At 34.6% G+C, this 23,306-nt stretch overlaps 1 protein-coding gene across 7 annotated transcripts; it reads left to right on the forward strand.

Moving 5' to 3' along the window:
- Positions 1-18,593: 18,593 nt before the first annotated feature.
- LOC103427872 (zinc finger CCCH domain-containing protein 18-like) lies at positions 18,594-22,920 on the forward strand. 7 transcript variants are annotated; one of them, XM_029100092.2, is made up of 8 exons: positions 18,594-18,714; positions 19,725-20,643; positions 20,739-20,906; positions 21,013-21,192; positions 21,532-21,608; positions 21,821-21,988; positions 22,113-22,230; positions 22,344-22,651. In XM_029100092.2, the coding sequence occupies exons 2-8, from the start codon at positions 19,736-19,738 to the stop codon at positions 22,426-22,428; spliced, it is 1,704 nt and encodes a 567-aa protein (XP_028955925.2). In that variant the 5' UTR covers positions 18,594-18,714; positions 19,725-19,735; the 3' UTR covers positions 22,429-22,651. The 7 variants fall into 7 exon arrangements, with proteins under 7 accessions (XP_028955925.2, XP_070675298.1, XP_028955923.2 ...); XM_070819197.1 differs by having other exon boundaries at positions 18,605-18,714; positions 22,382-22,920; XM_029100090.2 differs by lacking the exon at positions 18,594-18,714 and adding an exon at positions 19,030-19,162.
- Positions 22,921-23,306: the final 386 nt, after the last annotated feature.

Here is a 23,306-nt window from a genome sequence, read left to right on the forward strand (position 1 = left end):
AACTGAACCGCATCGACCTTAATCGGTTCCCAAAATTCTAAGGCCTCGTTTGGCACACCGTATAAGACCATCGGATAGTATTAATAATACGAAACGGGTGTTTGGTGAGCTTCGTATTAAATAAGCACCGGATTATTTAATCCGGCCCCACTTATTTTATACCCCTCCCACCCGCTTATGAATCCCGTCCAAAACCTCTGTATTATTTAGTCAGGTGAGATTTCTCTTGTTCACTCCGTTCCTCTCTCGCACGACTCTCCTTCAACTATCTCACCCGCCTACTCTCTCTCGTCTGGATCTCAAGTTCATCTTTGTCATCTTCTTTTTTTCTTTCTGTTCCTACCTCCTCCCTCCTCCTTCACACACACACACCTCCCACCTCCTCCGTTCGCCTTCGATCTCTGACAGAACAACAATACTTCCGTGGGTTGAAGGAGGAAGATGATGATTCAAATTTTCCGATCTAGGCTCCAACGAGAAGGACAAGGAGGAGGAAGGGAGCTGGGCTCCGACAAGGAAGGGAGCTAGGCTCCGATGATAAATTTTGGTTTATTAGCATTGAAAATATTTAATTTCTGGGAATTTTTTTTTTTTTTTGGTTGGTGAATCGATGTGGGTTTTGGGAGATTTGAAGAAATGAGGAAGTGGGTTCATATGGGAGGGTGGGAATTGATGTGTGGGGAAGATGGTGTAGATAGGAAGACACGACTGGGAACTGGGAAGAGATATGGGTTTTTTTCTCTTCCTTTTTTATTTTTATTTGTTAATTTTTGTCTGTGTAATGATGTTTAATTTTTTTTTTCTCACTTGTTTTTCTTCCTTTTTTTTTTTCATTTTAACAACACTTATCCTGTGAAATTATTTAAAAAAAATATTATAGTCCGACCTATTATCCGATGTATAAATTAATCCGATGCAACACCAAACGCCCGATTAATTTAGTCAGTCCTATCCGACGACTATTTATCCTATCCGACTGAAATAGTCAGTACAGTCCGAGCTGCCAAACGAGGCCTAAGGGTACAGTTAACCGAACGACCAACATATATTTAATTATTTTTATCCATAATTAGTATATGTAATAATATAAATGGTTAGTTATTTATGAGTTACCGTGTTTTCACCACATGAAAACAAAACTTGTTACTTTTAAGAGTCTTTGGAAAAGAACAGAGGGGCCATTTGGAGAAGGACGCAACTACTGCTTTGGTGTTTTCCTTGGGTTGCTTCATTTGTACTTTTCTTTGAGCAATCAATCATATTAGTGCTACGTTATGTAGCTTTTGGGAGATAAATTTGTTATGTATTTTCCACTTCTGACAAATTGAGAACCGATCGAAACCAACCTGTCACTGTCGGTTAACCGACTTGATCAGTTTTAGACACAACTTAATCGGTTTCGGTTTGAAATTTTGGCTCAACCAACTAGGTCGGTTTGGTTTCAATTTTGGCCTAAAACCAATCCAAACCAACCCACGCCCACCCCTAGATCATATTGCCTACATAATTGGACAAAGGTGAATGATTTTCACAATGAAATCAATTTCAGAATCCACGTTGAAGTAAAAAGGCCAAGGTTGGTTGGAGATGAGGTTTTGGCTACTAAAAGATAAAGGGAATATTCAAGGAGATGCTGAGGAGTAGGTACAAACCCATTAGAACTTTGCCTCGACAGGATTGTTTATCTTAGGGTCTTTATCTATTCATTTATAAATAGAGAAGGTTCTGCAATAGAAGAGGGGGACCCCTTCAACTCAACAAACAACTCAAAACGCTTTACATGAAAACCTTTCCTCTAGGTGAAACCCTTCTCAAACCCCTAAGACAAACACTAACTATCGTAATCTTCCCGTCAACACATCTCCAAGTTGGACAAGTGAACAACACTATGTTGATGACTGGCAACATCTTCAGTTTTAACTAACAGCAATAGAGCTGTAGAACCAAATTCAAGAGCACCTTTAGTTTGGATCAATGAAGAACACGACAATTGGTTGGTTGGTTTATCTATCTAAGTCTTGGCAGGCAAAGAATTCTATATTCTTTAATCTTAAGATGTCATCTTATCAGCTTCAACGAAGTGAAGTGTTCCCAACTCACTCCATATTCAACACAAAGAAAGTCGAACCAATTATTGAACTTTGCAATGATTTAGTATAACCTTGTATTCAGGCTCTAGAACCCAAGGCCAAGACATGTTCCTTCCTTGGCCGTAATCTTTTCGGTGCAAAAGTTAGTAGTGTATTCGACACCACCACCACCTCAATTCTACTCACCCGACCGAGCTCAGTTGTGAGATGGCATGCCCGCATTCAAAAGAATAATGTAGTTAGCTCATAGTTACTCAGTATGTGCGCCACGTTTAGGTTTTCTAATTTTTTGTGTCAACATTTTGCCACGCCCAGTGGGTCCAGTGCTAGAATAACCACGTGGGATTTTGTTTAAAGTATACAAACTAATTCTACTAAAAAGTATACAAAATTGATTTTATATAGATTTGAAACTGATTCCGCAAAAATGTTCGATGAAGGGTTAGATTGACGGTATGCATGTAGTTTTGTTGAAAGTATACAAACTGATTATACTAAAAAGTATACAAAACTGATTCTACATATATTTGAATTGATTATGCAAAAGTGGTCGATAAGGGGTTGGATTGAAGACATGTATGTATTTTTTTTAAAGTATACAAAACTTATTCTACATATATTTAAGATTGATTATGCAAAAATGATCCATGAGGGGTAGGGTTGATGCCATACATGTAGTTTGTTGAAACTATACAAACTGATTCTACTAAAAAGTATATAAAACTGATTCTACATATATTTGAAACTGATTTTGCAAAATGGTCAATAAGGGGTTGAGCTGATGGCATGTATGTAGTTTTGTTCAAAGTATACAAACTGATTCTATTAAAACTACACAAAGTGATTCTACTAAAAAGTATACAAAACTGATTCTCCATTTATTTGAAATTGATTTTGCAGAAATGTTCAATGAGGGGTTAAGCTGATTGCACACGTTACTTTCACTATAGTTGTGTGGGTTGTGCTCTGTTAATAAACAAAAATATTCGGGGTATGGCTAGTATTTAAAAAAAATTGTTCCTATGTTTTTGGGTTGGGCTTTAGTTGTTTTTGTGTTTTTATCTCTTCTTGAAACGTTTAAAAACTAGTGGAATTTTTTGAAATATATTGTATAGTGGGAGCATTTTTGCTCACCACCATAAACTATGGTGTATGCTAACCATACATCTAATTAATAGACACGTGTCATTTCACTTAACTCTAGTTAACTTTCACATTAAATGTTAGTTTTTCAATTTTGAAAAAAATTAACCAAGATTAAGTTAAATGACACGTGTCAATTGATTAGGTGTATGGTGAGCATACACCATAGTTTATGGTGGTGAGCAAAAATGCTCCCATTGTATATTTGTATCTACATGTAAGGTTTCATTAATATACACATGTTAATATTATTAATTTTGTTTAAGTCCCTCCAATTATTTCCTTATAAAATACCTAAATGAGAAAACATTAAAAAAAAGGAAAAATTAGTATCCGGTCCCTAGTTTTTACTGTTCATTGACTAACACCTTATTAGTTCTCAAATTTTGATTCAAGTCCCTAGCATTAATGCGATAATGAATTTACATGTTTATTATATAATTTTTTTAATATAAAAATTAGTAATTAATTTAAGGTTTAATACTCACACCTCTATTAAACTTCTAATTAATTTTCAATTCAAACATTTCCAAAATAATAAAAAATTAAATTAAGTTTGTACCTATTAGTTTTTTTTTATATATAAAAAGATTCTCAATTTTTTAATCTTAAATGTACCCATTCATATAATTTTTCAATTTTTTTAATCTTAAATGTACCCATTCTCAAATATATCAATTTGTTATATGTAAAATGTACCCTTTTTTAATATAAAATCCATTCAAATTTTTTAATCCATGTTTAAACTTATATGGGTACATTATTTTTCGTTGATTTGAGAATGTATCCATGTTTTGGTACAATAACTTTTTTTGTTAATTTTGGTTAATGTACCCATACATATATGTACACACACACACACACACAATATAATAGAGAGAATAATTTATATTTTATTATTTTTAATCCCATAATTATGGGTTTTATTTAAAATCTCATTAATATAAACAATTACAAATTTCAATTTTTTATTTTTAATTAAAAAAATATAGTAACTTACATTATTACATTAATATCAGGGACCTCAATAAAAAACTAAAAACTAACAAGGTTTCAATCAAAGGATATTGATAGCTAGGGACCCCATCCAAAGTGTCCCTAAAAAAATGACACAAAAAAAATGTAAATACAGACTTGTAACAAAAGTAGATTTAAGATGATTTGATGTATCCAAATGTATGCATCAAAATATATTGTAATAAATTAATGTATCTAAATATCTAAGAAGCATGTACTAAAAATATATTATATTAAATTAATGTACTAAAATGTATATACAAAAATATATGCAATGGTACTAATCTTCCTAAATGTCTATACCAAAATAGATATATTAGAATATATTAAATTAATTAATATACATAAAAATAGAACACAAAGTATACCCAAAAATATTACATAAAAATAATTTACCTAATTTTCTACCTGTAAAATATACTATGGGAATAAAATGAAAATTACTATCATATGCAATTTGACACACCGCGACCCGGAATGTCCACTAGGACTCTAAATCGAGCTGTGTTGGCCGACATCTGGAAGGTGACGAAGCCATGAAGTGTAGTGATGTGGAAAATGTGAATAAATTTAAACCTAAAAGTGCCTAAATATAAGAGTGCGCTGGTGAGCTGGAATGAACCCATTTCACATGTGATGACAAAGCATAAGTAAAGTACAGTATGTAGGATAAGGATTATACCCTCAAAGATAGCCACCTATATTATGATTTGCCAAGAATCCTCATCGATACAAAAGTTCAGCAGCTAAGACCTGGAGGGGCGAAAAAAACAAAGGTGAGTGGGCCTGAAAATAAAGTTTTATAAAAACCTTTCTGAAAATATTGTAACCCCGCCCTGTATCCAAAATATACTTACTACGCATAGTATAAAAACACTTACCGTAGCCTTCAAAATCTCAAGAATTCATTACGGCACAATATCTTGTAACAAAGGGCAGGATATCCAAAATCACAAAATCTCAATAGTAATATAAGTAAAATCAGGTGCTCAAACAATCTATGCTAGCACACAAGTCGGAGTCACCTAATGTAACCTGTATGAGTGAACTAATGCTTATCAATCCATGCTGGCACACGAGTTGGAGTTGCCTAATGCAACCTGTACGTCAGGACTGGGTGTAATCATAATATACACTCTAGTGCTACAATCACGTGAGGACTGGTGCTATTCACAGTCAACTACAAGTCGGAGTTGCCTAATGCAACCTGTACGACAAGACTGGCACCTACTTAGATCCAAGGCGAGCGTGCAGTGCGGAGGTGAACATACACGTGAAAGACTGGCCCTGGCCGTGGGAGAGCACTAACACTAGGGTGCATCAATGATGAGCAGACTACATAAATATAAGCATGCCATAACGATTCAATAATTTTAGTCAACATAATAAACTTACATGCGCATCCAGTATGATTTAGCATATTTCATAAATTTCGTCATTTCGCTTATTCTTATAAATTTTAGTCTAATCCAGGCCTATGTAAGAAATTCTTTTTCAAATGCATAAATGGAAACTATCAATCATATATATATATATATATATATATATATATATATATATATATATATATATATATATATATATATAAAGGAAAAGACCCACTCACCTGAGGTTCGTGCTACAACTCCCTAACATGAATATCGAGGCATCACGAACGATCGTCGTCTAGAACAATTATCAATTCACTTCTTAGAATTCTTATCGATAGAACACATAACTTACATAAAACACATCCCCAATGACGTTCTACAATGATTTGTAACCTATTTACAAACTTAGAAAGCCCATCCAGGAAGATCCATATGTCAGATTCTCAATCTGTCAGTTTCTAATATCCTTAAATATTACGTACTATAATATAATAAGGTTTGGTGATGATCCAATGGTCTGATCGTCGAATAATAAAATGGTCAAGTGGCATAGTATTCCATTTTATGTTCAAACTATTAAACTATAACAAACGGTGATCAAATTGAAATTAGAACATCAAATTTAACTTAAAAAGGCAGCGTCGCCCCACTGGCCACGCGCCACTGCACATGGCGGTTGGCCGCCCCTACTCGCGAAAAATCGAATAACTAAAAAAATTCCCAAATTTTACAATAATGAAGATCTTAATGAGTAGAGCAAATTTTATACTTGTGGCCAAGTCCAATTTGGCCAAAAAAAGCCTCAAATCGCCACGAACCCGCCAGAAACCCTAGAAAATGGTGGTTATCGATTCGTCGTCTCTGATGCTTCGACGCACCAACCAAGGCTTGGGACTTGTTCCTGGTTTCACAAGGAGTTGAACCATGGTGGTGGTCGATGGTGGGGACTTCAAAAATGGCAAGTCGTCGCTGTGGGTGCCCTCAGACTTATTGAAGAAAACGACATGAGTTCATCGTGAAATCTCCACTAACCGCCGTCAAGTTTGTGTGGAATTTGAAGAGTGAAGGTCGTTGAGTCGAATGGTGGTGATGGGAGACTCCAACTCGCAGGAAAACAGAAGGAAATGGCGACGGAAGAAGCCGCCAGAAACCGGGTCAAGGGGATCCAGCCTTGGTTGGCTACTATCCCCCTTCTCTCCTTTCCTTCCTTGTTCTCTCCTCCCATTGGTCATCTCCTCACCTCCTTCTTCTAGTTGGTCCATCCTCTTTTCCCTCCCTATTCTCCTTTCCTGATTGGGCAATTCCTTCCCCCATCTCTATTTTCTTCCTCCTCTCATCTGCCTCTCTCTCCCTTCCTCTTCTATCAACTAATTTTAAAATAGTAATATAATAACACAATAAATGTTAAAATAATAATATAATAATTATGAGAAATATATACAATAATAATTAGTAATTTTTACAAAATTACTTTTCAGATTTGTAGTTCCGTAAAACCTCCGTCGTAACCCTGGCTTCGATTTCGCTTGCGCCTACCCATTTGTAATGTCGAGTACTTCGAGAGTACGGTAAAGTGATAGCCCATACACGTCACGAATGATGGTCAATGAATGTTAACGTTCTCGCCTCTATTGGCATTTTCGTAAATTCACTCTTTTGAAAGTTATAAAATTGTAAAATTAGGGACGGGTCATCACAATCTACCCACCTTAAAACATTTCTTCCCCGAAATTTGAAATCATTTGTTATACAAAAATAGTGAAAAAACAACAGAAATAACTATGTATAGAAGATATCAAGTTAGAGAGGTTGCATAAAATAGAATGTCATTCCTTCACGATCGAAGTGCGGTGATTCCTCTTTCATGCCACCAAACTCATACATTCCTTCTCCTCCAGCACAAGAATATAATATACTGCTTTTATAAAAACATAACGTCGAAAATATTTATATATGTATAGTAACATCCCGTCAAAATACATACATACATACATATATATATAATAACGTAAAGCTAAAGTAATTATACTGAAATTAAAATTGAACATAGAACATTTTCAGCCTACGCACTCAATGCGTCACATACGTAGAAGGTAAGTGTGTAGTATCTTTGGGTCACACCCAAACAATAATAAATAAATAACCTAACGTATAAATAAATAGAAATACTAACGTAGACCTACCTATCCACTTGTTTAACGAATCCAACGAATAAGTTATTGATTATACAGTCTGCAGCCCGTAATACCAACAACTCACAGTTGTCTCGATAAGTAAGTAACAAATTCTCGAGGGTGCAATATTACCATCATGCCCCTCATTGGGAAATACACATAAATCATCCAATTAGTTCCTCAATCACGGTCACGTATTGTCCTCTCAGGCGACAATGCAAATAGCACATAATTTGCTACATTGTAATCTTGATCATTCAACTACCTATTCACAATACTCTTTTGTCAATCATGTGATGTGTATAAAATTTCCATACTACGTCTTAACAGTGCCATACCCAAAACCAAAAATTGTAACCGTAGTTACAAGCAACTAAAATAAAGATAACTATGTGTTACAACCATGCTAATTGTAGAACGGACAAAATGCAACATGTCCACTAAGGTTTGAGTAGGTTGTTTCAGACTAATCGCTAGTCTGAGGGTGAAATGTGGTACGTGACAAAGCTTAATACACACGGCCTTCAAGAAGGCATCCAAAGATTTGGAAATGAAACACGTGTCACGGTGATATACAATAGTGACATGCACACCATGTAGTTGAACACTGTAATTTCCCTCGAATTTAGCGAAAACTATGTGAAGAAGGCTAAAAGAACACTCAATAATCTGAGAGATGAGTCCATCAATTTAGGATACAAAGTAATTGGAGTGAATGCATGATATCTCACTACAACATTAGTTTCCTGAATATTCAATCACCAACGGTGAAGATTCATTCAACAGAGTATTTGTTGGGTGATTGAAGAATTAATTGTCACAACTAAAATTTTCAATGTCCGAGCAATTCTTCAAGATGATATGACTGTCCTAGAAACAATATAAAAGTGCAGTGGGTTTGACACATACTTAAGGTTGATTGAGATGCCTTCCATCACAAACAGGTGAATATGAAATCACAGTCAAAGTAGATGTTGATCAAAACATCAGAAAATCTGAAAATTTCAAGAATAAGTAATTTAACTAAATGGTCTAAAACGTAGTCCCTCTAGACCAAAGGAAAGTGAGTTGACTTGTCAAATCGGTCAATAATCACTTAAACATCATCATGATATCCACATATACAAGATACCTCGTACCATGAGCTTATGGTGATATGTCCCATCTTCATTCAGATACAGGAAGTGATTATAATCACTCAAACGATTTCTTGATGATTCGCAAATAACATCATATTCAAACTTATGAATTCCAGCTGAAACGAAATAGGAAAGGCTAAGAATGCTCAAAGGTAAATATGTTTTTGCTACTGTAAATAGTAACCACGTTTGCACAACCAGGATGATACACGACAGTGCAAGCGTAGACAATGTCCTGGTTCTTCCATCACCATTGTCAGAAATCTAATTCTTTTCAGATGAATATGTACTTAAGGGGTCTAAGGTTGATAAAGATTTTGGACACGTTTCTCCACAGAGAAAAGTCATTCGGTTTCCAAATAAAGATGGTAACTGTTGACTTAAAGTCATAAGTAAGATGGTTCAATTTGTACATTTCTAACCGTTGGAAATATAAGTGATACTTTGTCATGCTGCTTCCGCATAGCCGAAACATCCAAAGAACACGTCATCATGGATTTTTAAGATAGTCAAAGTTATCGAAATGTGTAAAACAAATGTGAGATGAGACAATAGTTCAGTTGTCAAGAACTTTATTCATAGTCAACATCCCAAATTAAACTAACTTTCCTCGATCGTAAGTGAGGAAAAACACTATAGCCGAAAAATCGCTTAACATATTGTCGATAAATCGACAAGATCAAAGATATCTCGAATTTCACAACACTTTGTGAGAATTTCAACCTTCCTCCACTAAACCCTTTTGGGAAGAGGAAAAGAATATCATCCATTGAGAGCACGTCTCCCACAAAACGTATATGCTCTAAACAAGTTTGAAGAATTTGGCTTCACTGCCGAGGTAGATGAGAAAGTTATGGATAAGACCACTATGAATTCGTCAGGCTATGAAAGAAAACTCAAGTTACAAAGGTTGGTCGGGTACACTATCAATTCGAAGTGTGGGTATTAATGGTTTTTAATCATCACTCGATGAAGTTGCTAAAATCTAGGTACGACCTTAAGGTTTGGCCTTTCACCTTCGGGATTAGGTTTGAGGTTTCCTAGATAAGGTGTTTGGTTGGATAAATTCCTAATCGATAAACTTTAGTAACTAAGTTCTCTCAATGTAGTAGGACTTGTTCGAAAAGTCACAAGGGAAAATTGGTGTAGTATGAGAAAGTGGATCGATGGTGTACTTCACTTCACCATTTGGTGATATCCAAGGTAAAATTTTGGGAAATGATGCCAAAGATATACGTTCTCGAAACGTACTAAACTACTTCCTTTAACTACGACGCGAACTAAAAGGTCTTCACAGCTTTCTCTATATTTAAATCACTCTTACAACGGAAATTAACTCGTGCTTCAATTGTAGTGTTTGCCAGGTGGCAGTGACCACAAGGATGAATGGTCAAAATGTTCTGGTTACCTAGATGGGTAAAACAGTTAATACAACTATGAGTTTAGACTATCCTCCAATAGGGCTTGCTCTTAAGCGTCTACAATTTAGTTTATTCGGCTTAGGTAACCATTGTTAATCAGTCTATCAGCTGCACCGCTAATTAACGCATACATGATATTTGATATTATTCGTTACCCTGAAACTGTGAACCGACATTCTGGCATAAAGGTATCACTCCTAGATACTACAAGTGTCTGGTATCAGAAATTACACCGCCTGAATACTGGTTGACAGTTCCTGGATATCAAACAGTATCGTCAATTAGTAACGCCACCATAGGCTGACTACAGGCTAGAGCCCGCTCGAGTAGTTGGTCTCGGATAATTGGTAAGGAACTAGTCTTAGGAGGTGGTTTCGTTAATTATAGGGAAAATACTTACTGCCTCTGGGATTTATACTAACCGTAAGCATAACAACTCGTACACCTGTGCCTATGCTCGTCGAAATGACTAGTACAGCACCATAAGAAATTCTGGAAGCTAGTATTGGTTGGAATGTCCTAAGGCCGGAAAAGAAATTTCTAATAACTTACTTCGGAACATATCTAAAGAGATTCGATCTTCCTCCTAAAGATCCAGAATTTTAACTAATGTGTTTGAGGAGATTCGTGCTATCGGGGACCAAAAATGGTTGTCCCCAAGACGTTCTTCCGTCGAATGCTACCACTTTAGCACCAGGTTGTCACTTAATGACGTTTCTAGAATCTTGACGAAGTAAACTTCGTAAGGATTCAAATAGATTGTATTCTAACGGGTACTATCAAGGAATCAAAACCATTTATGGTTTCCCAACTCAAAAAGGTTGGTAGAAATGATTAGATGGTAGTCGAATTGATCGGTAAGTCTCTGGTGGCACACAATTATCGATACATTAGCACTGCTTTAAGGTCATCAACTTGTCTCAACTTGGGATTTTTCCTTGATATGGAGGTTCTTCGTTTAAGTCTAGAGGCGGTCACTAAAACGATTTTCTCAAATGTCAATAAGTCGCCTAATCAGTCCAAAACTTAGGAAAACCTAACATGTTTTCGTAATTGACGAGGTGGAAAAATTCAACATTTAGGCTCAAGAATCGAGAATGCTTACATCACGCTGTGATGAATGCAATACTACCCAAACTTATGCTCTGATACCAAATTGACACACCCCGACCCAGAATGTCCACTAGGATTCCGAATCGAGCTGTGTTGGCCAACACCTAGAAGGTGACGAAGCCATAAAGTATAGTGATGATAGAGCATAAGTAAAGTACAGTAGGTAGGATAAGGATTATACCCTCAAAGGTAGCCACCTATACTGATATTTACCAAGAATCCTCGTCAATACAAAAGTTCAATAGCTAAGACCTAGAAGGGTGAAAAAAACAAGGGTGAGTGGGCTTGAAAATAAAGTTTTATAAAGACCTTTCTGAAAACATTATAACCCTTCGCCGTAAAACAAGTATAGTTTCCAAAATATACTTACTACGCATAGTATAAAAATACTTACTGAAGCCTACAAAATCTCAAGAATTCATTACGGCACAATATCTCGTAACTAAAGGCAGGATATCCAAAATCACAAAATCTTAACAGTAATATAAGTAAAATCAAGTGCTCAAACAATCTATGCTAGCATACAAGTCGGAGTCGCCTAATGCGACTTGTACGACTGAACTGATGCTCATCAATCTATGCTAGCACACGAGTTGGAGTTGCCTAATGCAACCTGTACGACAAGATTGGGTGTAATCATAATATACGCTTTAATAACTGGCGCTATTCGTGGTCACCTACGAGTCGGAGTTGCCTAATGCAACCTGTACGACAAAACTGGCACCTACTTGGATCCAACGCGAGCGTGCAGTGCGGAGGTGAATATACACATGAAAGACTGGCCTTAGCCCTAGGCGAGCACTAACATCGAGGTGTAGCAATGATGAGCAGACTACATAAATATCAGCATGCCATAACGATTCAATAATTTTAGTCAACATAATAAACTTACTTGTGTATCCCGTAGGATTTAGCATATTTCATAAATTTCATCATTTCGCTAATTCTTATGAACTTTAGTCTAATCCAGGCGTATGTAAGAAATTCTTTTTTCAAATACATAAATGGAAACTATCAATCATATATATATATATATATATATATATATATATATATACACTATAAAAAAGAAAAGACCCATTCACCTGAATTCCGCACTACAACTCCCTAGCATGAATATCGAGGCATCACGAACGATCGTCGCCTAGAACAATTATCAAATCACGTTTCAGAATTTGTATCTATAGAACACATAACTTACATAAAACACATCCCCAAGGACGTTCTAGAATGATTTGTAACCCATTGACCAAAAGTCAACCTTCGTAAGATTCGCACCTTGGATTTATGATCCGTAACTTTCCAAGAATTTCAATAAGCTTCTAGAACAACATCCTAAAGTTAAGGAACGATCCAACAGTCGGATCTCCGCCAATTGCCAAAATTAAGTGACAGCCGACTTTTAGGCTTACAAACTTAGAAAACTCATCCGGGAATATCCGTATGTCAGATTCCAGATCCATCAGTTCCCAATATCCTTAAATATTACGTACTATAATGTATTAAAGTTTGGTGACGATCCAATGGTCGGATCATCGAATCATAAAATGGTCAAGTGGCATAGTATTCCATTTTAGGTTCAAACTATTGAACTATAACAAATGGTGATCAAATTGAAATCAGAACATCGAATTTAACTTAAAAAGGTAGTGTTGGCCCACTGGCCACTAACAGCCGCACATTGCGGTCGGCCACCCCGACTCACCGAAAAATTGAACAACTCCAAAAATTCCCAAATTTTACAAGAATGAAGATCTCAATGAGTAAAGCAATTTTTATACTTGTGGCCAAGTCCAATTTGGCTGAAAAAAAGCCTCAAATCGCCACGAACCAGCCAGAAACCCTAAAAAAAGGTTGTTGTCGTTTCGTCATCTTCAATGCTCCGACGGACCAACCAAGGCTTGGGACTTGTTCCTGGGTTCACAAGGAGTCGAACCATGGTGGTGGTCGATGATGGTGACTTCAGAAACAGTGGATCGCCACAATGGGTGCCCTCGAACTCGTTAGAGAAGACGACATGAGTTCGTTGTGAAATCTCCACTAACCGCCATCAAGCTTGTGTGGAATTTAAAGAGGGAAGGTCGTTGGGTCGAATGGTGGTGGTGGGAGATTTCAACTCACCAAAAAACGGACAGAAATGGCGATGGAAGAAGCTACCAGAAACCAGGTCGAAACCGGCTCAAGGGGATCCGACCCTGGTTGGCTACTCTCCCTCTTCTCTCATTTATGTCCTTGTTCTCTCCTCCCATTGGTCATCTCCTCACCTCCTACTTCTGGTTGGTCCATCCTCCTCTTTTCTCTCCCTGTTCTCCTTTCCTGATTAGGCAATTCCTTCCCCCATCTCCTTTTTCTTCCTCCTCTCATCCGTCTCTCTCTCCCTTCCTCTTCTCTTAACTAATTTTAAAATAGTAATATAATAACAAAATAAATATTAAAATAATAATATAATAATTATGAGAAATGTATACAATAATAATTAGTAATTTTTACAAAAGTACTTTTCGGATTTGTAGTTCCGTAAAACCTCCATCGTAACCCTGGCTAGTACTTCTAGAATACGTTAAAGTGATAGCCCATACACATCACGAATGATCGTCAACGAAAGTCAACGATCTCGCCTCTAGTGGTATTTTTGTAAATTCACTCTTTTGAAATTTATAAAATTGTAAAAGGGTAGTCACACAATTAATATATTAAAATCAGGAAGAAAAACAAGAAATCAAACATCAAAATATAATTAATAAATGAGGTAATTATATGTACAAGGGACTAAAATAGACTTCAATCTTACACAAGTTTATAGTCTCGAAGGTAGTTCTTCAAGCATTATAATGACATTTTCTAATATTTAATATTGTGTGGTTATGTAAATTATAAGTAGAGATTATGAGTAATGCTAGATAGACCAAATTTTTTAAACCAAATTTGCAAACTAAATGATGTGGTTGTAGATGATTGGATTATTAATTAAGTGTCAAGTAACATACTTGTTTCTTATTGGTGACATATCATATAACAAACATTTAAGATCTAGATAATCTTTCTTATTAGATTTTGTACTACTTAAAGATTAAGTTATTACCTCGCTACTATAATTGTGATTAGAGACATTAGACATGATGAGTATCATACACACAAAATTCCTCAAACTTTTCTCTCATTCTATGCCGCACCTCCCTTCTTCTCTCTAAATTTTAGTCTACAGAAAGTGTTTTACATTTTATTTTATTTTTAACACTTAGATTAAATAATTCAAACGAAAATCTAAGTGACGGTCATAATTAAATTACGTGAAGATTTGTGTGCACCGAAAATCTAAGTGAAATTGCTATGCTGCATGCTCTTAGGACCTAAGGTATAAACTTGTCATGGTGATCTCAAGGAAGATTCAACGGATCATACTCTATTAGCAAAGCACGAAACGCACAACTTGCAACTAGGCTTGACAATTCCTGACATGACTTGATAACCCGACACGACATGACACGAAATTAACAAGTGTTCGGGTCGACACGATAACAAATCGGGTAACCCGATAAGCACCTATTAAGATAACAGGTTGGTTCGGGTATACACGTGGGTAACACGATACATGATAAGCAAAATATTAATTTTATAATTTTATAACCCTTAAAAAATACTATAATAATTATATATATATATATATATATATATATATATTAATTTAACAATTTTATACCCCTAAAAACTATAATTATATATATATATATATATATATTAAATTAACTATTAAAAATTGGTGACCATTGGATTGGCTTAAATATACATACCATTCAAATTCTTAAGTGTTATACGTACAAAATAAATAAATTTAAATCTACTTAATAAATATATATATATATATATATATATATATATATATATATATATGCCATTGAACTTGATGGGATACAAATTCTACGAAACTAATTTCAACAATCCAACTGTCAAACTTGTTTGTATATGCTTCGAAATCGCATCAGCAAAAAATCACAAAAAATAAACATTCAGAGATCAAGTTACGGGACAAAACTTTTCGACGGTTATCAACGAAAAATCACGATTTAACGGTTATTTTAACTCCGATTTTGATGATTTTTTACAGCTACACTCCTTGACCCTATACGAATACAATGAATGAACTCGATCTTCAATTTAAAATATTTACACTAGTGGATACCACAAAATCTTATGTTATACTTCATGAAAGTATGAATAAACTTTTAAGTGTTAGTGAATCTATTGTTTTGATGGGATACGGATTCTATGAAACTAGTTTCAACGATCCAACCATCAAACATTTTTGTATATGCTTTGAGATCGCATGCGCAAAAAATTGCAAAAAACAAATATTCAGAGTTCAAGTAACGGGATAAAACTTTTCAACGGTTATAAATGAAAAATCACGATTTAACAGTTATTTTAACTCTGATTTTGATGATTTTTATAGCTACACTCCTTGACCCTATATGAATATAATGAATGAATTCAATCTTCAATTTAAAATATTTACACTAGTGGATACCACAAAATCTTATGTTATACTTAATGAAAGTATAAATAAACTCCAATTGTTAATGAATCTATCGTTTTTATGGGATACGCATTCTACGAAACTAATTTCAACGATCCAACCATCAAACTTGTTTATATATGCTTCAAGATCACATACACCAAAAATCGCAAAAAACAAACATTCAGAGATCAAGTAACAGGACAAAACTTTTCGACGATTATCAACGAAAGATCACGATTTAACGATTATTTTAACTCCGATTTTGAAGATTTTTTACAGTTACAATCCTTGACTCTATACGAATACAATGAATGAACTCGATCTTCAATTTAAAATATTTACACTAGTGGTCTTGTGTTATACTTAATGAAAGTATGAATAAACTCTTAAGTGTTAGTGAATCTATTGTTTTGATGGGATATGCATTCTACGAAACTAATTTCAACAATCCAACTGTCAAACTTATTTGTATATGCTTCAACATCACATACGCTAAAAATCGCAAAAAAAAAAACATTTAGAGATCAAGTAACGAGACAAAACTTTTCGACGGTTAGCAACGAAAAATCATGAATTAACGGTTATTTTAACTCCAATTTTGATAATTTTTTACAGCTACACTCCTTGATCCTATATGAATACAATGAATGAATTTGATCTTCAATTTAAAATATTTACACTAGGGAATGCCACAAAATCTTATGTTATACTTAATGAAAGTATGAATAAACTCTCAAGTCTTAGTGAATCTATTGTTTTGATGGGATAAGCATTCTACGAAACTAGTTTGAACGATCCAACTGTCAAACATGTTTGTGTATATACTTCGAGATTGCATATGCCAAAAATTGCAAAAAACAAACATTCAGAGATCAAATAATAAGACAAAACTTTTCAACGGTTATCAACAAAAAATCACGAATTAACGGTTATTTTAACTCCAATTTTGATAATTTTTTACAGCTACACTCCTTGATCATATATGAATACAATAAATGAATTTGATCTTCAATTTAAAATATTTACACTAGCTTAATGAAAGTATAAATAAACTCCTAGTGTTAGTTATTCTATCTTTTTGATGGGATACACATTCTACGAAATTAATTTCAACGATCCAACCGTCAAACTTGTTTGTATATGCTTCAAGATTGCATACGCCAAAAATCACAAAAAAAAAAAAAAAAATTCAGAGATTAAGTAACGAGGCAAAATTTTTCGACGGTTATCAACGAAAAATCACGATTTAACGGTTATTTTAACTTCAATTTTGATGATTTTTTACAGCTACACTCCTTGACCCTATATGAATACAATGAATAAATTCGATCTTCAGTTTAAAATATTTACACTAGTGGATACCACAAAATCTTATGTCATGATGATCGATGAAAATTGAGGATTTTTTAAAAGGAATAACATGCAAACTTTGAATTCCTTTGGCAAGGTTTAAACTTTTGAGAAAGGCTTCACAACCTTGAAAACAAAAACTCTTTCATTTTGCATATCCTTGCACGTTTAATATTTTGTAATAGACTAGTAGTGTATGAATGTTTGTTTATTAGGCTCTTATTTTCGAGTGTAGATGTAGTATTTAAACGACAAATGTGTTTTAATGTTTTGAAGTAATATTTATATGGCAATGTGTGGTATGTGCAAATTTAAGAAAAAAAATATATATTTTTCTTAACGGGTCATAACGGGTCGGGTTACTTTACCCGTTGGGTCACTGGTAAAGTGACCCAACCTATTAAGGACCTGTTAAGATAACGGGTGTAACACAACACGACCCGTTAAGATAACAGGTGTTACATGAAAACGACATGAACACGACAGACACGACCCGTTTGCCAGGCCTACTTGTAACTCAGTTTTTCAAGAGTTGCGGTTTGCGCACATGTCTAGTTTGGAATTTTAGCACATTTGTTTTCGAATAACAAATAATACTTTTTTAATTATTCATTTTTCAATACTTTTTATGTTTATGAGATAAAATTATTAAATATAAAGAAGGAGAGGATTAGAAAAGTTAAGCACTTGTTAGCATTGTTTTTAAAATGACTTAAAGTGTTTTTATAGAAAACTTCTTTGGTTATAAAAAAGACTTGAAGCACTTTGCATTTATAAATATAAATAACGAGAGGTACTTCAAGTGTATTTTAAAGATTTATTTATATTTTATTAAGAAATGTTTAAAGATTTATTTATATTTTTATTAAAAAATAATTTTTTTATCAAAAGTAATTTCAGTTATTTTAAAAATATATCCAAACTAACCTGATATGAGAATGCATGGCCGAATCATTGCTTATATTTATGGGGTTTGGAATAGTTCCAAACTTTGAAAACAGTTATGAACAGATTCGAAAATCGTGGAAAATTTGTTGCCTATTTTTTTGTGATTATAGAATATCCACCTGTGAACTTTTTAAAATCTATTCACAAAAAGTTTAAACAATCAAGTGCGCACAATCTCTAGATTATGATCAATAATAATTTTAATTAAAGTTATCCTTTTTTATTTGAACTCTCAAAGTGTACGCTTTAAAGCATCATTTCTGTCAGTACATATATGATTTTGAAATTAGACATTATTTATATTTTTGGATAAGTTCAGTGACAAAATAGGTATACGAGAAAGTAGTACTAAATATAGACTCGTTTGATTTTTGTGCTCCTTCTTCTTCTGAGCCTCTGACTAGTTTTTGATGCAGTTGGACTGAATGAATTGGTGAGTATTTTGCGTCCACGTTATTTATTCACTCTGTTGATTCCGTTCTTGCTGAAAAAAAAATATTCTAAGCTTTGAAGTTTTTGGGTTTTCACAAAGATTTTATAGTACAAATAATGTTTTTGTTGTTTTGATAAAGACTAATGTGTGTTTTGCTTATCGGTTCATCGAATAAATCAACTTTTTTTTTTTTAAATCCCCTCTTAATTATCATGATAACTTCTAGTTTTGTTTTCGATTATTTTTAACTGGGTTTTTGAGTTGGAAAAGAATTCAACTTCTGAGACTTTTTATGTTTAAAAGTTGCACCATGTCATTTTACTGTCAAGAATATTGTTGGTTGGCGTAATGTAATTTTTTCCAAAAAGGGAAATGATTTTTGGTTCCAATAGATTCTGTGCTTGAAGACACACTATTTATGCTGTGCAAGTGCAATCTTTTCTGAAAGGTAAGTTGAATTTTTCCAAATATTCTCTTAGTTTATGGTTTTGGTTGTTCCCTGGGATTAAATATGGAAATTACAATATTTAAGCATGTTATTTTTATTTATATCATATTTATGCAGATTTGGAGAAATGTCCATTTCTGGCTCTGCTCTGTTCTCATAATCTTTACAGCTTTTCTATTGTTGTATTGGATTATATTTATTTTAATTTATTATATTTTCCTTTTATGGATGCAAAGAAAAAGGAGGAAAAATCTTCAGACAGAAGAGAAAGAAACCTCAAAATCTTTGGTTCACTGAATCTTTGACCTAGTGCTGTTAGATTTTTAGTATTTCTTCACAAATATTAGGGTTTAGATTCTGTATTTTAGTCGTATTTCTGTCCGTACGGCACTGGTAGATTGAGAGCATTTATTTTCTTTTATTCGCTCCATTGAAGGGTAATGTTCTATATATCACATGTTTTCTCTTGGTTTATGTTTTTATTTTCTTGGTTATGAATTTCCCGTGTTTTTGGCCATTTTTTCTGAGAGTTAAACTTTGCAATATGTTTATTCTTTGGCAGTGAATAGATTGATGATGGATTTTTCTGTGTCCACAACCGCTGTTTACAATAGAATCCAGAAACTAGAACCCGAAAATGCTACGAAGATTATTGGCTTTCTTCTTTTACAAGACCATGGCGAGCAGGACATGGCTCGGTTGGCTATGGCTCCGGAACACTTGATTCACCAAGTGATACTGACAGCCAAGGCTGAACTTCAGCAGTTGGCTACCAAATCAGTGTCATCCCCACTTTCACCTTCCTTTAACCGGACAACAGGTGCTTTCGCACCTTATTCGCCTATTTCGTCAAGGCATTTCTCATCTCCGGCAGCCTTTCAAGTCCCAACTTCATTTTGGGATCGGCAACTAATTGATAGGCACAGCCCGGATTTTATGCCATTGGGTTACCCTGACTCTATTACTGTGCTGCAAAACCAGGCTCAGTTTTTTAGTTTGGAGGATCAAATGGAATCAGTTAATTCTGAGATTTCAGGATTCTCTAACGATTACTTTTACAGGGATGCTGAAATGTGCAGCTTGAGTGCTAGAAATGGTAGAAGGATTTCAAACCTCGGTGATTTTCAAGTTAAGATATGTCACTATTTCAATAAGGGCTTTTGTAAGCATGGAAGTAGCTGTAGGTATTACCATGGACAATTGATTTCTGATAGCTTCTATGGAAATGATGGCCTAAATGATGATCATGTTTTGTCACCGGGGTCTCGTGAGAAGTTGGAGTGGGAAATCACCGAGCTTCTTCGATCAAGAAGAGGGATTCCTATTTCAATTGCTTCTCTGCCAATGATGTATTATGAGAGATATGGAAAATCTCTTCAGGCAGAAGGCTACCTAACTGAAAGCCAGAGACATGGCAAGGCTGGTTACAGTTTGACAAAGCTTCTCGCTCGACTTGGAAACAGTATTCGGCTGATTGACAGGTGCAAAATTTGGCCCCTTTTCAGTGTTTTGTGATTGATTGACTGATAGTCTTTCAGATATCGGTACATAACCAGTGCCTTTGTGTTACTTACAGGCCTCATGGGCAGCATGCTGTAATTTTGTCGGAAGACTCTGCAAAATACATGGAAAATCGGAATGAGAAAGGTGATCCTGGTCCTATTGTTAGCGGTTCGCGACAAATTTATCTAACGTTTCCATCCGAGAGCACTTTCAGTGAAGATGAAGTCTCAAACTACTTCAAGTTAGTCTAATTTTCTGATTGCTCTTTGAAACAAGGATTTCACGCTTCTTTAGGTATATATTTTCAGGGTTTAATAGTTTTCTCATTTTGCTGGTTTTCTTTGCAGCACTTTTGGTCCTGTTGAAGATGTAAGAATTCCATGCCAACAGAAAAGGATGTTCGGGTTTGTAACCTTTGTCCATGCCGATACTGTGAAAACAATTTTGGTAAAGGGAAATCCGCATTATGTTTGTGGGGCTCGTGTTCTCGTGAAGCCTTATAGGGAAAAATCAAAGCTTGTTGATAGGTAAATTTTCCTATTGTTATGTTTAGATTTGTACATCCTAAGTCAAACTTCTCAAAGTAATCAGTGGAAACTGTAATATGAAAACCTCCATGAGATTTTGTACAACTGAAACTGTGATAAGATTTTTCACTGCATATATATCCAACAGTTCGTAGAATTCTTCAATACAGTTGGTAAAGCTGTCTTTAATTCTCTGCTTGTGAAATAGCATGCATTAGTGCAAATACTTTTCTTGCCTCTACGATCTTTGCTTCAGTTAAAATGATGCTGGAAGGCCTTTTTCCCTCTTCCATATTAATGACCCTCTTTTTCAATCTCACATGTCTTTGCTTTGTGCAGAAAGTACCAAGAGAGAATGGAACCTACAGCATATTATTCTCCGCACTATACAGACATGGAATCCGAGTTTTATTCGAGTGAGTAGCACCTGAAATTTCTCAAATCGTTAAAACAATATAGGTTTATGTTTATACCGACCTTAGACATGGTGGCAATAAAATCTTTTAGATTATTTTGCGATATTTGGTTATTTTCTTTTATTTTATTTTATTCTTTTATCAAATTAATTGCGTATTTTGTTCAATTGGTGACTGAGTGCTTATTTTTGCTAATGCACAAATTGTTTTAGTGTCAAGAAGCTGTGATAACTCTAGATTGTTAAGGAAGAAGCTTTTGGAGGAACAAGAATATGCACTTGAAATAGAGAGGAGGCTGGCAGAGCTGCGTTTTGTGCAAAAGCCTGTGGCCAGTCAGCCGCAATCTAGTTACTTCATGGATGGGCTAAAAGTATCAGAAGGTTTGTAATTCATTTCAACTCTTTAAGTTGTCTGCAAACCATTTTTCTTCTTTTACGATTTTAATTTAGTACTCCATGTTTTTCTTTCTTCTTGGTATATTTCTTATTGTTGTAGTGCATGCAGATAATTTCAACTTCCCGTCTGCAGAATGTTTCAATAATCTGTTGTATGCTCTAAACAGTGGGTCTACAAGTGATGATAAACCCAAGCACACAGAAACCAATTACACTGACCATGATAGGTATATCATGTATGAGTTAATTTTCTTCTTCCGATGGAAGGTTTTAAATCTTCACATTGTTCTATTTATCATCTGTCAATGATTGTTCCTGTTTGTATTTGTTTTCTGACAAGGAGGTGTCGTTGCTTCATTTTCCCTTTCATTGTGGCAGTCAAGGACTTAATCTCCCGGATAGCCCGTTTGCAACACGATAGCTAGTGGCATTTCAACACTCATATAGTTTCAGCAACGCAAAGATTATAGAGTTAGGTAACAGTTCAAATGCAACATATTTGGTTTGACAACATAACCTTCTTTCGTTTTCTTTGGCTTCATCAACTTTTTGGCAAAGTTTCCTGCAAGTACATACTGCCTACAGAAGAAACATTAGATGACATTCCTCCCTATCACGCACGGGTTGACGGACATAGTAAAGAAGAATTCGTGGATACGTAGAAGTATATGCAAGAAAGATTTACAGTTTCCTAGTGTTAAGTCACAGAAATAAGGCATGAAAGTGTCTGATGTAATATTTTAGTCTTTTAGTTGAACAAAGGATCTTAGAATATTTCACGGTTTCAGAAGGTTTTAAATTTATTAAAATCTGTGTCACATTAAGCGAAGATGAAATTACCTTGAACTATATGTTAGGTAGAAAATATACCAATTCTATAATTTCAATCAAAGTGGGTAGTTATATTTATTAATTAATTATTTTATTGCTACTGAAATGATTTATTTTTATTATTTTTTATTCTCTCGTTGAGTTTGAAGCTCCTCATTTATAATTGCTGCATAGAACAAAACAAAGAGAGGAAGTGTGCTTTTAATTTCAATTAATTTCCATGAATTCAAGGTTTGCATATATTTTTAATTTTTCTGTATTTTAGGCGAAGATTGCATTGTCATTTAACAAATTGTACTTTTACTTGAATGTGTTAATTGGGAAGATGAAACTACAGTATCTTACCACATGACATTGCTTAGTTTGGAGAGAGCACGGTCTTTGAGACTTCCACACCTTCGGATCATCAACACTTTTTTTCAAGATAAATGTTCTTCTAATGTCGAGAAAAATGGAGTATTGGTTTATGTAT

This window comes from Malus domestica, chromosome 03 (assembly GCF_042453785.1).
Source record: "Malus domestica chromosome 03, GDT2T_hap1".
Lineage (NCBI taxonomy): Eukaryota > Viridiplantae > Streptophyta > Magnoliopsida > Rosales > Rosaceae > Malus > Malus domestica.